Below are 14,495 nucleotides of genomic sequence, written 5' to 3' on the forward strand. Positions count from 1 at the left end.
GTCGGAGGGTGAGAATAACAATATTTTTTATTTTTAAATTCTATTTTTTACAGGGATATGGTACCCAAAGCCTGGAGGACAGTCTCCTCTCCTCCGGACCGTGGGTACCATCCGCAATTGTTCTGCTTACTTTTCGCATGGTGGGCACAGCCACATGCGGGAAATAAGCGGAACAATGCATTCCTATGGGTGCGGGATCGCCGCGATTCCGCAAATTAATGAGCATACTGCGGTTTTTACCGCGAAGCGAATCCGCCGCGGTAAAAACCGCAGCATTAGCACAGCATTGCGGAATCCCATAGGAATGCATGGGATGCTTATTTTTCGCGTCTTCGCGGCAAAATCGCGCGGTTAAAACAGCCGCAGAAACGCGAAAAAAATGCCACGCGTGAACTCAGCCTTACAGTTTTTTTCATGATGCGGAGGTTACTCCCACTCTAGAGTAACATGGCGCACAAATCACGTGTAGCATTAGGCCAGTTCTCTGTAAATACATGTGTCAGTTGTTACCATCTTTTCAGTCAGCCATTAAAGGGTATCAACCACTGAGGACTCTCAATATTCTTCAGTTGGTCTCTACAAATATGGCGCCGCGCTCACTTCCCGCTCCGCTTTGTGTCTTCCTATTATCACTCTAGTGTTAGATGTACCTAATGAGGGAGTCAGGAGAGCGGGAATGGAGTGCGCATGCGCATTAGTGAGGCGTCGGGTAACTGTGGCTACAGAAGGCGACATGGCGACTGTGTCAGAGCTCAGAGCCGGTGAGTGCGGCGCGTCTGTCCGAAGCCTCTGTGTTGTGTGCGGACGTGAATGCAGCCACCGACGGTCTGTCTGTAGCCGCACAGCGCCCCGCACTTCGTGCATAAACCTTGTGCCTGGAAGCCTCCTGAGCTCGGAGTAACTAACTTCCCACTGTAGAGATGCCGGCTCTGGTCACCATGGCTACAGCTACTTCCTACAACTCCCAGAAGGTTTCCCCAGTGTTCTGTGTGCTGAGACCCCCAGACTGTGCGAGCTGCGGTGCCGGGCTCCGATTAGGAATACTGAGAATAATCCTTTATGGCGCCCTGCTGATCCCTGGGGGGGTCTGATCCTGCTGATCTCTGGGGGGGGGGGGTCTGATCCTGCTGATCTCGGGGGGGGGGGGGTCTGATCCTGCTGATCTCTGGGGGGGGGGGGGGGTCTGATCCTGCTGATCTCTGGGGGGGCGGGGCGGGGCGTCTGATCCTGCGGACAGGGCTCAAAATTCCCATCATACTGGAGTAGTGACTGGGATTGCTGTGGAGGAGTACAGCAGTCTATTTGCCGCTCTCCCATAGGAACAGACTGTGGTTTGCACCTGCTGTGCCCCCCCTCAGAGGGGGGCATTTCAGAGCCTTGTTCTAGGGATCAGTGGGGAGACCCACAGAGATCCTCTGTGTAGGTGATAACTTGTAATATTGTCAAAAGACTCTAGCAAATCTGTCATCTCTAGCTATAGCCCTATTTAAAAGGGATCTTATCACTAGTTTTATGGCTTATAAACCTTGTCCATCACCTTTAAAATCATGTAAATGAGGTTTCTACAACCCCTTTATATCCTCAGATGCCAACGCATATCTCTGAAACGTTATTAATATTAGAATAGTGGCGGTCTGGCATCAAGCACCATCCATCAGTGGTTTCCAGCAGCAGTGGGATGTGGAGCTGTTTAGTGGCCGCTTCTTTAGGTAATAGGAGCTGATCTGCAGCACCAGGAGGCATTCATCAGAGTACAGAGCTGTGGTGGTGTACAGTCGGGTTACTGATCACAGAAGGTGTCAGATCTCTACTGATCACACATCCTATGAATGGGTCATTAATATAATGATAGGTTCCCTTTAATTGGATTTGATTCTGTCAACCGTTTTTTTTTGCTCATAAATCCTGTAAATGGGATTCCTACAACACCTTTATATCCTCAGAGGTGCTCCTGCATACTTCTGAAAGAGTGATTTATACATGGCGAATCCAGGTTATCATTTGGTCCCTTCAATTGTCTCCTCTTCTATCTGTATGAAAGGGGATGATACATACAGTGCCGGAAGTCTCGCCCCGGCTCAAGGAATCAAAGACCGGCAGTGCGAAGCCGTGTAATGGGCAGGCGCAGGCTTCACTTGTACCCCACCAACTCCCTAGTTGTTCAACTGGCAGAGTGGAGCATGCCGCCCTCCGACTCCACCGATCCGGACTTGATCCGGAAGTGACGGCAGTTTGGACGCAGCACATGTTCGCTGTGGGCTGCCGTCTATCGAACGTAGGTGAATCCGCATGTGTTCACTGAACCGTCCGGATTCAGTGGTCGGACCCCCACGGATCGACAAGTTATTACTTCTCCTGTGGACAGATGCTTCACCAGAGAGGACCTGTAATATGGTTATAAATGGCCACTCTCCATACTTTTGCTTGTCTGGGGATTTGCTGCACAGACTAAAATGAATTTCTTTATTTTTGTTTCACACATCAAATCTAACAATTAATATTCTAGGTGTAATACTTGATTTTATTTTACAACTTATTTTCTTCTTTAGTTTTGACAGATACGTTGGATAAAAGAGGGGTGCTAGGACAGCTCAAGGCTCGGGTGCGGGCCGAAGTGTTTGCAGCGCTGAATGACCAGAGTGAACCTAGACCTGAGCTGTCACATGAAAATCTCCTGATTAATGAAATGATCAGAGAGTATCTTGAGTTTAATAAATATAAGCACACATCATCTGTTCTATCAGCAGGTACGGGCATCTTTTCACCCTCTGGCACCAGGCTATCCCTTAGTGATTTATGTTCCTTGCATAGAGGAGGCCTGAAGTGCTGCACTTTTATACTGGCATCACAGCTGCACCAAGTATTTTTTTCCATTTTTATTAATTATAAAAAGTAGGTAAATTTGACAAACTGTCACATGCTAAGTTAAACTTGTTTCCAAGTATCATGTATATATTATATAAAATTATTTTCAATTTTTTTATTTTGCAGAATCTGGTCTATCTGATGTCCCTCTGGATCGCTCTTTTTTAGCAAGAGAACTGAACCTTATTGAGGATACAAAAGCTCAGTCAGTGTAAGAGAATGTATAAGTAATAGTGATGAGCGAGTATACTCGTTGCTCGGGTTTTCCCAAGCATGCTCGTGTGTCCTCCGAGTATTTTGGCGTGCTTGTAGATGTAGTTTTTGTCGCCGCAGCTGCATGATTTGCGACTGCTAGACAGCTTGAACACGTGGGGATTGTCTGTTTTTAGGGAATTCCCACGTGTATTCAGCCTGTCAAGTAGCCGCAAATCATGCAGCTGCAGTAAGGCTATGTGCCCCCATTGTAGAAATGCTGCGGAAATGTCCGCAGCATTTCTGCAAGTCCCTGCAGCGGGTAACACGCATGCGGAATTCCATGCGTTTTCCCGCAAAACACAAGCGTTTTGCAAGCATTTTTAGCTTGGTAGCATCGCTTTGAAAAGTGATTGACAGGTTGGTCACACTTGTGAAGCATAATGCTAGACAAGTGTGACCAACTTTTTACTACTGATGCTGCCTATGCAGCATCAATAGTAAAAGGATGTAAAAAATAATGAAAAAAATAGCGATATACTCACTTTTCTGATGACCCCCGGAGCTCTCCCGCCTCTCAGCCACACTGCCACATTTCCGTTCCCAGGGATGCCTTGCGACAATGACCTCTGATGACGTAGCATCACGCGAGACTGTGACTTCATCTGGGGTGATTTGTGCAATGCATCCCTTTGATCGGAAGATGCTGGCAGCATGGCTGAGAGGCGGGAAGGACTCCGGGGGCTGTCAGAGGGTAGGTATATCGCTATTTTTTTATTTTAATTCTATTTTTTACAGGGATATGGTACCCAGGTCATGGAGGAGAGTCTCATCTCCTCCAGACCCTGGGTACCATCTACACATGAAGCGTTCACTTTACGCATGGTGGACATAGCCACATGCGTAAAGTGAGCATTTCAATGCAATCCTATGGCGGCGGAATTGCCGCGATTCTGCAAAATTAATGGACATGCTGCGGATTTTACCGCAATGCGATTCCTGAGCAACGATCATACTCGCTCATCACTAATAAGTAACTCCCCAAAAAGGAAATAAAATTCATAAAACGTCACAGAAAAGGGAATCCATATTCGCCAACACCAGGCTACAATATTAAAGGGGTTGTCAAGTAAAGTAGGCAGACTGGGCACGCTCAGGATTCACTGATGCCGTGAGAGAGCGATCGCATGACCACAAGTATGTGTTCTAAAATGGATATCCGTCACCAGATTTCACAATACACGCTGTATACATTATTAAAGCTATCTTAGACCAGCTAAGACTGGTGTACTTATTGTGAAAATCCTTGCCATAATGACTATATTCCCCTGATCTTAAGCATTTTATGAGTCCGGCTATTATGAAATGGCTCACGAGTCCAAGTGTTCTCAGTCTGATTGACAGCTGCAGCTTGTACTGAACAGTGTGAGATCTCAGCAGCAGGGAGGAAGGAGGCGCGTCAGTCAGGTGGGCAGAGACTTGACTTAAACATTCATAGAGGATGAGGCTGGTAAGTGCACCGGTCTCATCAGATCCAGGAGATCTTTATAATGTTGTATGCAGTTTGTATCGTGACGTGTGCTGACAGATCCACATTGAAGGGGAAAGTTATCAGGGAGCCTGCAATTACTACAGAAAATCTTATTCTTTAGTTATCCAGTTATTCCCATGTAGAGAAACGCTGAGCTCACACAATAGCTGTGGTCATGCACTGATTTTACAGAGCGTTAGAGCCGTGTTTTGTGTAGAGTGTGTGTTCTATTAATTGACGGGGTTGTAGAGGATGTGTCCTAGTCCCCAGTGCACAGCTGTAACGTGTGGACACAGGCTTTGTCTTCCAGAACAAGAGAAGCTCGTTGCAGAACATTTGCTTGGTAATATTTGACAGGCCCATGCAAATTAATGGATAAACCTGACACGCATCACTTCTCCATCCCTGGTGACGGGTTCTTTGTAGAGCTCAACCAAAACATACGACGGTCCCTTATCTTGCAGCCATGTCAGTGGTCCATGGCTGGAGGATCAGAGCACTGCAAACCTCCTATAGCCTGCCCCGGGCACCTCTGCTGATCATAGACCCTTGCAAGGTCAACTTAATGGCATTGCGGTAGCCTACGAACAGGGACTTGTGCATCTTTATAGATCACAACTGTTGTTCCCTTCCCCATTTATCAAACTTTATTTTATGAAGAATCTACATTATGTATAGACAGTATAAGATGGGATAAACCCTTTACCCATTACTTTTGTTATATTTTAAAGAGGACCAGTAGCCACTTTTTATGCACTAATTGGCGACCTCATGAGAAAGTGGCTGAATAGCTAAATAATACCGTTTTTATTTATTTTTTGTCCTCTTTGTTACAGAGAGATTGGATTCTAAAGTTCTTGATCAGTGGTTCTCAAACTCCAGTTCTCATGGCCCCCCACAGGTCATGTTCTCGGGATTTCCATAGTATTGCACAGGTGGTGGAAATATCATCACGGCATCAGGAATTTTCTCACCTGTGCAACACTATGGAAATCCTGAAAACCTGATCTGTGGGGGGCTGTAGGTTGGCAAACACTGCTGTAGATATTGGGTGTCACCGTGCTCTGCATGTATCCCGGGTACCAAGCTGTTTGCTTTTATTTATTTTTATATATATATACTTTTTTTTTTTTTTCTTGCGTATGACACCGCCTGCTTCTGATTGGTCAATATCCTAAAAGAGGGAAAGGTAAATGCCCCTAGAGAAGAATCACTAATGTCCCTGTGGTTGACATTGGCATATTTGGTGTCCTATAAATTAAAAGCCCATGGCCCCGATTCATCAAAAATGGCGTTGTTCACCCCAGTCTTTATGGTGGGGAGGGAAGGTGGGTGTGCCTTAATCAGACACGCTTGATTTATTAAGAGTTGCACCCCTCTTAATGAATCAGGCATGTCTGAAAAGTGATCATGAATTAGATGATCTGTGACATTTGCCCCACCTGGCCCCATCAATTTGGTATAAACTGGCTTAAACTCCAAAAGTAAAAAAAAAACCAGTAAATTATCCAAGTGTTGGTGAATCAGGGCCAATATCTCCACAACGAAAATTTTAAAAACTGTTTTATTCATATCTAAAGTACCGTATATACTCGTGTATAAGCCGACCTGTCTATAAGCTGACCCCCCCCCCCCCCCTAATTTTGCCACAAAAAACTGGGAAAACTTATCGACTCGCGTATAAGCCTAGGGTTAAATGGTGGTCCAAGAAGATGCTCCATAGATAACCCCCCCCATATGCTGCTGCACAAGGGTTAATGCTGCTCCACAAGGGTTAATGCTGCCCCATAAATACCCCCCATATGCTGCTCCACAAGGGTTAATGCTGTCTCATAAATACCCCCCATATGCTGCTCCACAAGGGTTAATGCTGTCTCATAAATACCCCCCATATGCTGCTCCACAAGGGTTAATGCTGCCCCATAAGATGCTCCATAAATACCCCTTATTTGCTGCTGCAATAAAAAAAGGCATACTCGCCTCTCTGTCGCTGGGGGCCAGGTGTCGGGGTCCTGAGCCCCTGGCAGTGGCGATAATCACCTGTCCCCGTTCCAAGCCGTGAACCGCTGTGTGTCCCGGATCTCTGCATTGACAGCAGAGGGCGCGCACTGACTACGTCATCGCGCCCTCTGCCGTCACAGCAGGAGGACCCGGAGACACAGCGGTGCACGGCTTGGAACGGGGACAGGTGAATATCACTCTGCCCCGTCATACCCCTCCTAGCCGCAAGGTCTTCTCTGCAGCCGCTGCTTCTCCCTCTGCCGCCTGCTTCCTGCATTCAGCTGGTCACGTGGTACTGCTCATTAAATATGCGCATATTCATGAGTTTAATGAGCGGTACCACGTGACCGCTGAATGCAGGAAGCAGAGGGAGACGCAGGGGCTGCAGAGAAGTGCCAGGAGAGGTGAGTATGGTCTCTGACCCCCCCCCCCACCCCCCTGGTATATGACTCGCGTATAAGCCGAGAGGGGGACTTTCAGCCCCAGAAAAAGGAATGACAATCTCGGCTTATATACGAGTATACACAGTAATTTTATAATGGTGTAACCAGTTTAGCATGTAAAAAAAAATAAAGTGAAGAAGGGGTCCTCCTTAAAGCATCACTCCAGCAGTTTTTAAAATTTACTGCTGGAGTGGCGCTTCCAATCTAAGTCCCCCGCCCCATCTTATGCTCGCCTTCCGGCATCTTCATTTGTTATTGCCGCCGCTCCAGTTGGTCTCCAGCAGTTTGTGACCTGCCGCCTGCTCCGGTGTTTCATGCAGCGAGCTGGAGGTCACACCTCGGTACTAGTCTATGAGGGCCTCGTTCTGACCTCATAGATTGACAAGATGGTGTTGTGGCACCGAAAACTGGGGAATATGCCAGAGGGTGTTTGTAAGTGTAGGAGCAATGACCTTAGGTTTAAAGCACCAGTTCAATGCCTTGGGGGGGGGAAATGCTGGAGTGGTGCTTTAAAGGTCAGGTGATTTGTGCTGCTCAAACAGCTGGCACCATGAGTCGCAGCCTGGTATGTTGTTCTGAAATGCTTCAGCATTTCAGATGAAACATTCTTTGGAGAGCCCCTGGCCGGCTATTCCCAGCGCCACAGCAGGGGATTGACAAGCATCTCCCTCATGTGTACATAGATCTGGCAATCACATACAGTGGTGCTATGATGAGCCCGTTGGGAATGTCTTTGGACTAGTTACACTCCCGATTGGTATATTTTTTTTCTCTTAGAAGCTGGAACTTGAAACTTGTATACCTGGCTTCAATCACGCAGCCAGACTGATTCTTGTTTGTGGTTTGGGCAGCTTAAGACACCTGGCTGGTTCTCTTTTTAAACTCATGGATCAGATTAAAATAGGGATTTTTGTGTACTCACCGTAAAATCCTTTTCTCCAAGCCAATCATTGGGGGACATAGCATGGTCCTGTGTCCCACAATGAGGTGTAGGAGAAATTTATTTTTTGGATGGTCATGAGCCTCAAGCTTTCAGTTCTAGGTGACTTTCTTATACATGCTGTTGTATCTTCTTTTTTCCATTTACAGGCCAATCCTATACGGATTGCTAGCTCATTTCTTGCATGCACACCGGGAGATGCCTTGTCCCTCCGCGCTGAGGGAATCCTCGAAGAGACAGGCACCCACTGAATACTCAGCCAACAGAATTGCAAAAGGTAATTAACAACTTTAATTTTATTTTCTTGCCAGTGTGAATTAGACCGTCCTAACAGGGGATTTCTTAATAATCAGTGATCATGACAAAATCGGTTATCTGGGCATGTACAAGGTTTGGAAATAATCAGCCAGTGATCATATCTATGCAAATCTATTGGACGAGGATAAGAGAGAGAGAAATTTCTCCATCTTGTTAGTCTATGGTAATCGTACTGTACTCGGATGACTTCCGAGTGCAGTCCGATTTTTTTTCCACAGCTTCATTGACTTGCATGGCCGAATGCAATTAGAATACAGGATCAAACTTATGCACGCTACAATTTATTTTATCTTTTTGGTCCATTCCGGCTCTGAGGAAAAAAAATTGTACATGTGCAGAGCCCATAGACTAACATTGGTGCAAGTGCGACCCGATGTTTTGTGGGATCGCACTCGTACCAATAATATGGTCGTCTGTGCGAGCCCGTGGTCAGATCTATGAAGATTGATTTGGACAGATCACTTTAATTGCCATTAGGGGGCGCTACTGATCCTTACAATTTTACTACAATGCAGCCTGTTTAGAAGTGTTTTTGCAGGCGATTTCCTGAATTGTGTGTAGATTTCTTCAAAAATGGTATGTATTAAGTCTAAACACCTATGTCCTGTCATGTAAGAACCCATCAAGTCAACGCGTAGGACTTTGTTTAGGCTACAGAGCCAAGATGAGAGGGGTGATATGTGCAACCCAGTCTCCTGACTCTGACCCTTTGGCATTCACTATGACTACTTTTCTGTAGTTATGGAGATAGCCATGGCCGGTGACTAATATATATATTTTTTTATGCATTACAGAAGCAACATATTGTGAATATTGATTTTATTGTTTTGACTTCTTTTTTTTCTGAACTTTAGACTAATACCAGCTTTAAATGTCCAGCCCATAATGTAGGATACGGGGTGAAACATTGCACGGGTGTTTACTCACAGACCTGTATTCCCCAAAAGTTGCTTGAAAGGGGCTCAATTAATAATCGGTGAGGAGTCAACTTCTGATAATCTCACCGAGGCCGAGTGGTTCCTGTATTATAGCACTACTTCGCCAACCAGGCATTCAAAGACCTGCAGACACCCACTTTCCCTTGCAGAGGGTGTCCCAGCACCCAATTATAATTTTTAGCAAAGCACTTCTAGCTAGATATATAGATATATACACAATGCCTTGTGAAAGTATTCGGCCCCCTGGAACTTTTCATCCTTTTCCCACATATCATGCTTCAACCATAAAGATACCAAATGTAAATTTTTGGTGAAGAATCAACAACAAGTGGGACACAATTGTGAAATTGAACGAAATTTATTGGTTATTTTAAATTTTCTGGAAATTCAAAAACTGAAAAGTGGGGTGTGCAATATTATTAATGTTCCACTTGTTGATTCTTCACCAAAAATGTACATTTGGGGTGTGTGTGTATGTGTGTGTATATATATATATATATATATATATATATATATATATATATATATATATAATATTTTTTTTTTATTAAATATGTGCATATAATGTAACGCTTCTCGCTCTGGTTTTCTCCTCTTCTCAGTGACGTCACTGCAATTGCGACCCGCTGGATCGCTCTACGCGTCAGCTAGTTATTTTTGAGCTGGCTTATAAATAATTTCCCCTGAAGAACAAGTGCTTTGCTTGTTTATTAGGTGATTGGCAACCTGTTTACACTGACTGGGGAACGAGAATTCCTAGGAAAGTCCGTTCACAGCAATCATACCTTGCAAGGGTGCCTTTAAGGTATGCGCACACGTTGCAGATTTGGCTGCAGATTTTTCCGCGCAGATTTTGCTGAATCCGCAGGTAAAATGACCTGCGTTTTATCTGCAGATTTAGTGCAGATTTCATGCAGATTTCGTGCGGATTTTGCCAGCATTTTTACACCTGCGGACTCCTATAATAGAAGAGGTGTAAAAACGCTGTGGATTCCGCACAAAGAACTGACAGGCTGCATAAAATAAACCGCTGCAATTCTGCGCGGAATTTTCCGCAGCATGTGCACAGCGGATTTGGTTTTCCATAGGTTTACATGGTACTGTACACCGCATGGAAAACTTCTGCGGATCCACAGCCAAATCCGCACCGTGTGCACACACCCTTGGAAGTTGAGCGCATCTAATAATCAGACCCTGTACCAAATCAGATCATTTTGCACTTTTTGGTGATTTTTTTTTTTTTTTTTTACTTTGACTGTTGTCTCTCATAGCCCGATTTTAATCAAGAGCTCCTGCTTAAAATGTAGCAAAATTGTTCGAAAGCGCCCGACTTCTTATAAGTTTGTCACATCGTGGGCAGCCCATACATCATCGACTGAAATCTAAGCCTGCTGTCAACTGACGATGATTTCCACTATGTGAATAATATCCATCTATTCGCTACCTCCCAATAAAATGTATTAGAAAAATGGCAGGGGTAGTGGGAAAAGGACAGAAAGTAGAATATTTTTGTTCACGTAAGTCTTGTGTAAAGTAAAAAACAAAAAAACGTCTTAACCCCAGAGTTGTGGCACACGGCCTCTTGTGACATTTTCCGTCTCTGTAGTTCTAGTGAATGTGCTTGTAGGCATTGGCAGACGTGGCATGTGTAACCTCTGAACATCCTGATTTTTCATTTTTAGATCTCTTTTTACATGTATTGACATGCATTTCTTTCAGAACATTACCCTTTGATGCAAAGTTGGGTGAAGGTGTCAGTGAATGGTGGTTTGTGCGCATTCCCGTTGATTTCTCCACTTGCTGATCACATTTCCATCCACGATTAATGAAATGGTTTATTTTGCTTTGCGCAGAACTAATGACCATCTCCCTTGAAATATCAGCAATCGCCGACCCGACTTACTCTTGTGTGTTCTGCTTAAATGGAACAGATTGCAGAACTGTTTAGAAAAATGTAAAAGAAACACTTAAGCTCTTAATCTCGATCCTCGTCCGTTTATACATTTGTCAGCGTTTATGAAGGAAGCTTGGACAGGACAATCTGTTGTAAAATTGTTCTGAACTTCAGAAACAGCAAATCTCATAATTGTTTATGATAAATTTCATTTCATTGCACTTCCCAGAGTACAAGTCTCTAAATTGTAGGCGTAGAAATTACCAATCAATGGTTCAGTGCACAAAAGCAATGGTCATAAATATTTTATCTCTTGCCCAGAGTGGAGGAGAATGGTTCCCACAATGGAGGACCTGTCCTGCTATTCCCAGACATACCATGATTTGCATTGACACTAATGCTTAAAGGAAACCTGCTATGATGTAAAAAATAAAAACGCTCAACCTGCAAATATGGAGTTAATCTGCATGTTAATAGCTTTTTTTTTTCCTCAGGTTCAATTTAAGGAGTAATTAAACTTTCATTTTTTAATATATAATATTTTGCCTACAAATCCCCTAATAAAGTGATTTGCAAAGTCTTAGAACTTTCCCTTTTTCCCCTCTCCCCCAGGGAGTTTGGGGGAGAGGTGGATTGGAAACGTCTTCTTTCTTCAGCACCAGGAACACAAGCAGTGATGGCACAGGCTTGAATAAGTTGGTAGCACCACAAGGCCCAGTACAGAATGACAATGACAGCCCTGTACATGTCCGCAACTAGAATAAGAGTGCAGGACTGTCCATGTGGGGTCAGATCGCCTCTGCACTCTGGTGTGATCGGCGTCATCATCCGATCGCACCAATCAGAGCTGGCCCTCGTGACGTCGTGGTTGCTGGGCTCCTTATGGTCGGTGCTCTTACAGCACTGATTGTTGGGTGGACATCAGTGTTTCAGTCAGTTTCATTGCCTGAAAAACTGGAAACGCTGCGATTACTGTGATAGGCTGCTCAATTCTCAGCCAAATGTAGTTGTGGGGGGACATTACCACCCCCTGAGAAGACAACTCCATGTGCCCTGCTGCAAGTTTGATCAGGCACCTTAATGAGATCACCGCCACTGTGGTCGTGGTGCCGCATTAAAGACGTGTCCAATCCATAAGTCCAAGGTCGCTGGGTACCAGCCAACATGGACGTATGGCTACCTTAAAGGCTGCACTGCTGTGCCGGCTGTCAGTCAGTGCCAGGGTGTGGTTTCGTCTGCCTCTCGCTATTTACTGAGCGGTCACTGAGGCTGCGCCTCTGACTGAAAGCTGGCAGCTGCAAGAATGAATAAAGTTAATTTCCTCCTGGCGCCGGACTTTCAGTGCTGTGGCTGTGCAGCCTTAGTACGTTTTTAACCTGCATATTAACCCCATATCTACAGGTTAAGTGTTTTTTCATTCACCTATGACAGCACCACGAGAGAGGGGATCCGCCCTTCAAGGACAGGAAACCTTCAAGATAAAAAGGGGGACTCCTCTTTCCGCATCAGTTGGTTTCCTGTCCTTGATGGGGGACCATCAGGATAAGATCGGCATGAAAAGGATACCTGGCCTGGGGCAGCTGGGGTTTGGCCGCCACCAGGTGCCGGTAGCTCCACTTTTCACCAGCACTGACTGTCAGCACCGTGGGCGCAGTAACGTCTACCACTCTCTATACACAGTGGTGACTGAAACCGTGCCAGTGCCACCCCCATTACTGGAAGGCGAGAATACAGTTATTTTCTTCCCAGCAGCGGGACTCAGTGTGGGCAACGCACGGTGTCGGAATGTTATTATCCTGCAGATTAACCCCATATCTGCAGGTTATAGTTTTCTTTTACTTGACCGGTTCATTTTAATAATTTTATAATAACAAATTATATAATTTTGCACGTGCTTGTTACTCACCAGAGCTCTGCTAGCTGCCAATGAATGGAAACTACATACCCTTCTTGACTATGTGCACTAGTGCAAATAAACCTCATCTGTAAAATGTTTAATTTCCCTTTTATTAGAATTAGAAGGTGGGGAAGACTGAGTGAGTGCAGAGATATGGCTGTATATATACTTTCTAAAATATTACATATTTTGCCACCTCAGTAAGGCCCAATGCAGTATTAGGCCATGTTCACACGTTGCTCCATTTTTTGTGCAGTGCCGAGTTGCTCCCTGCGCATGCGCAGTGACAAGCGTGGCTCTGTTGCAGGCGCACACAGTCAATAAAGCTGGGTATGAACATTTCCCCTGGAGTGGAAGGATGCATGCACGGCCACCACTTATTCCGTTTCCTCACTGTGTTGATAATTTGTCTCACAAAAGACAAACTTCTGTAAGAACATCCCATGGAAAAGCTATTTTTGAATCAAAATTTGCACCAATTTTGTGGCTCGATTTGCAAAATAGTCTCAGAAAAAAACAGTATTGTTAGCAAGTATGATCTACATTGTATCTAATATAATTGGCTACATTGGAAATCTTTTTACAAAAGAAACCTACTTAGACCCGTATCAGCAAAGTCTTTGATAAAAGAGGGATGTTCTCCGAAGAGAGGTTTAGTAATGGGGCCAAGCAAGTAATGAGACGTTTGTTACATTATAACGTGTGGATCGGTCACATCGTCATTAATATCTACGCATGTTAAAAGAAAATATCAGTCACAATAGTTTTTGATCTAGCTTAAATATTTCATTAGATTTTCTTATTTTTCAGGTGCTCATCTAGAACCCACGGACATGATGCAGCCCAGGACGGCCGAATCTTATGTACCCCAGGGCGCACACAGATGACAACCTGTTATGTTTAGTTTAATTTATTGATGATTTTGTATATATTTTAATAATTTTATTTTTGGGCTCTGCAAGAAAAAACACATTCGTTTCAATAAAATTTTCAACATCTGTGTCAGCCGTGTATTGAGTGCGTTGATTTTTAAGTTATATAATAGAATGGAAATAATTAATCCTCATTTTATTTTGATATTTATGTTTGTGTAATTGGACTGAATCATTAAAAAAAAATGCAAAATCAACAGTAATAAAGTCCCCGTATCCACAAGTTGAGGATTTTGGCTTATGCTGAGCTGAAACTTTATACAGAGTGGATTTTACTGTTGATTAGGTTTAGTTGGATGAATATAATAAATGTACAAACTAATGTTCTAAGGTCTGTCGACACAACATGACAGATCAATACAGGCACAAGTGCTCGGTGCACCCATAGTGTGGCCAAAACAAGTCACTACATTGTCTCACAATTAGCTTCCTGATTTGCCCAATGTACACACAGAGACAAACGAGTTGAGGCATTAGAGGAAAAATAATTACCTTATTTTGCAGTTTATAAGACGCACCCCAAAGTTTGAGGAGAAAAATAGTA

General features: G+C 44.3%; 1 protein-coding gene across 2 annotated transcripts; it reads left to right on the forward strand.

The window, feature by feature from the left end:
- The first annotated feature begins 568 nt into the window (after nt 1–568).
- On the forward strand, nt 569–14,024 carry CEP20 (centrosomal protein 20). Of its 2 annotated transcripts, XM_073542909.1 has the most exons (5): nt 575–761; nt 2,550–2,747; nt 2,992–3,076; nt 8,122–8,249; nt 13,830–14,024. In XM_073542909.1, the coding sequence occupies exons 1-5, from the start codon at nt 677–679 to the stop codon at nt 13,904–13,906; spliced, it is 573 nt and encodes a 190-aa protein (XP_073399010.1). In that variant the 5' UTR covers nt 575–676; the 3' UTR covers nt 13,907–14,024. The 2 variants fall into 2 exon arrangements, with proteins under 2 accessions (XP_073399011.1, XP_073399010.1); XM_073542910.1 differs by lacking the exons at nt 8,122–8,249; nt 13,830–14,024 and having other exon boundaries at nt 569–761; nt 2,992–3,080.
- Nucleotides 14,025–14,495: the final 471 nt, after the last annotated feature.

This window comes from Dendrobates tinctorius, unplaced genomic scaffold (assembly GCF_039654945.1).
Source record: "Dendrobates tinctorius isolate UK_male_01 unplaced genomic scaffold, ASM3965494v1 ptg000129l, whole genome shotgun sequence".
NCBI classification, from domain to species: Eukaryota; Metazoa; Chordata; class Amphibia; order Anura; family Dendrobatidae; genus Dendrobates; species Dendrobates tinctorius.

Bases quoted from the DNA above. Each gene is read 5' to 3' on its own strand.
- CEP20 (XM_073542909.1), top strand. From the start codon at position 677: ATGGAGTGCGCATGCGCATTAGTGAGGCGTCGGGTAACTGTGGCTACA. The intron at 762-2,549 runs GTGAGTGCGGCG...TTTCTTCTTTAG, and splicing joins TGTGTCAGAGCTCAGAGCCG to TTTTGACAGATACGTTGGAT. The intron at 2,748-2,991 runs GTACGGGCATCT...TTTATTTTGCAG, and splicing joins ATCATCTGTTCTATCAGCAG to AATCTGGTCTATCTGATGTC.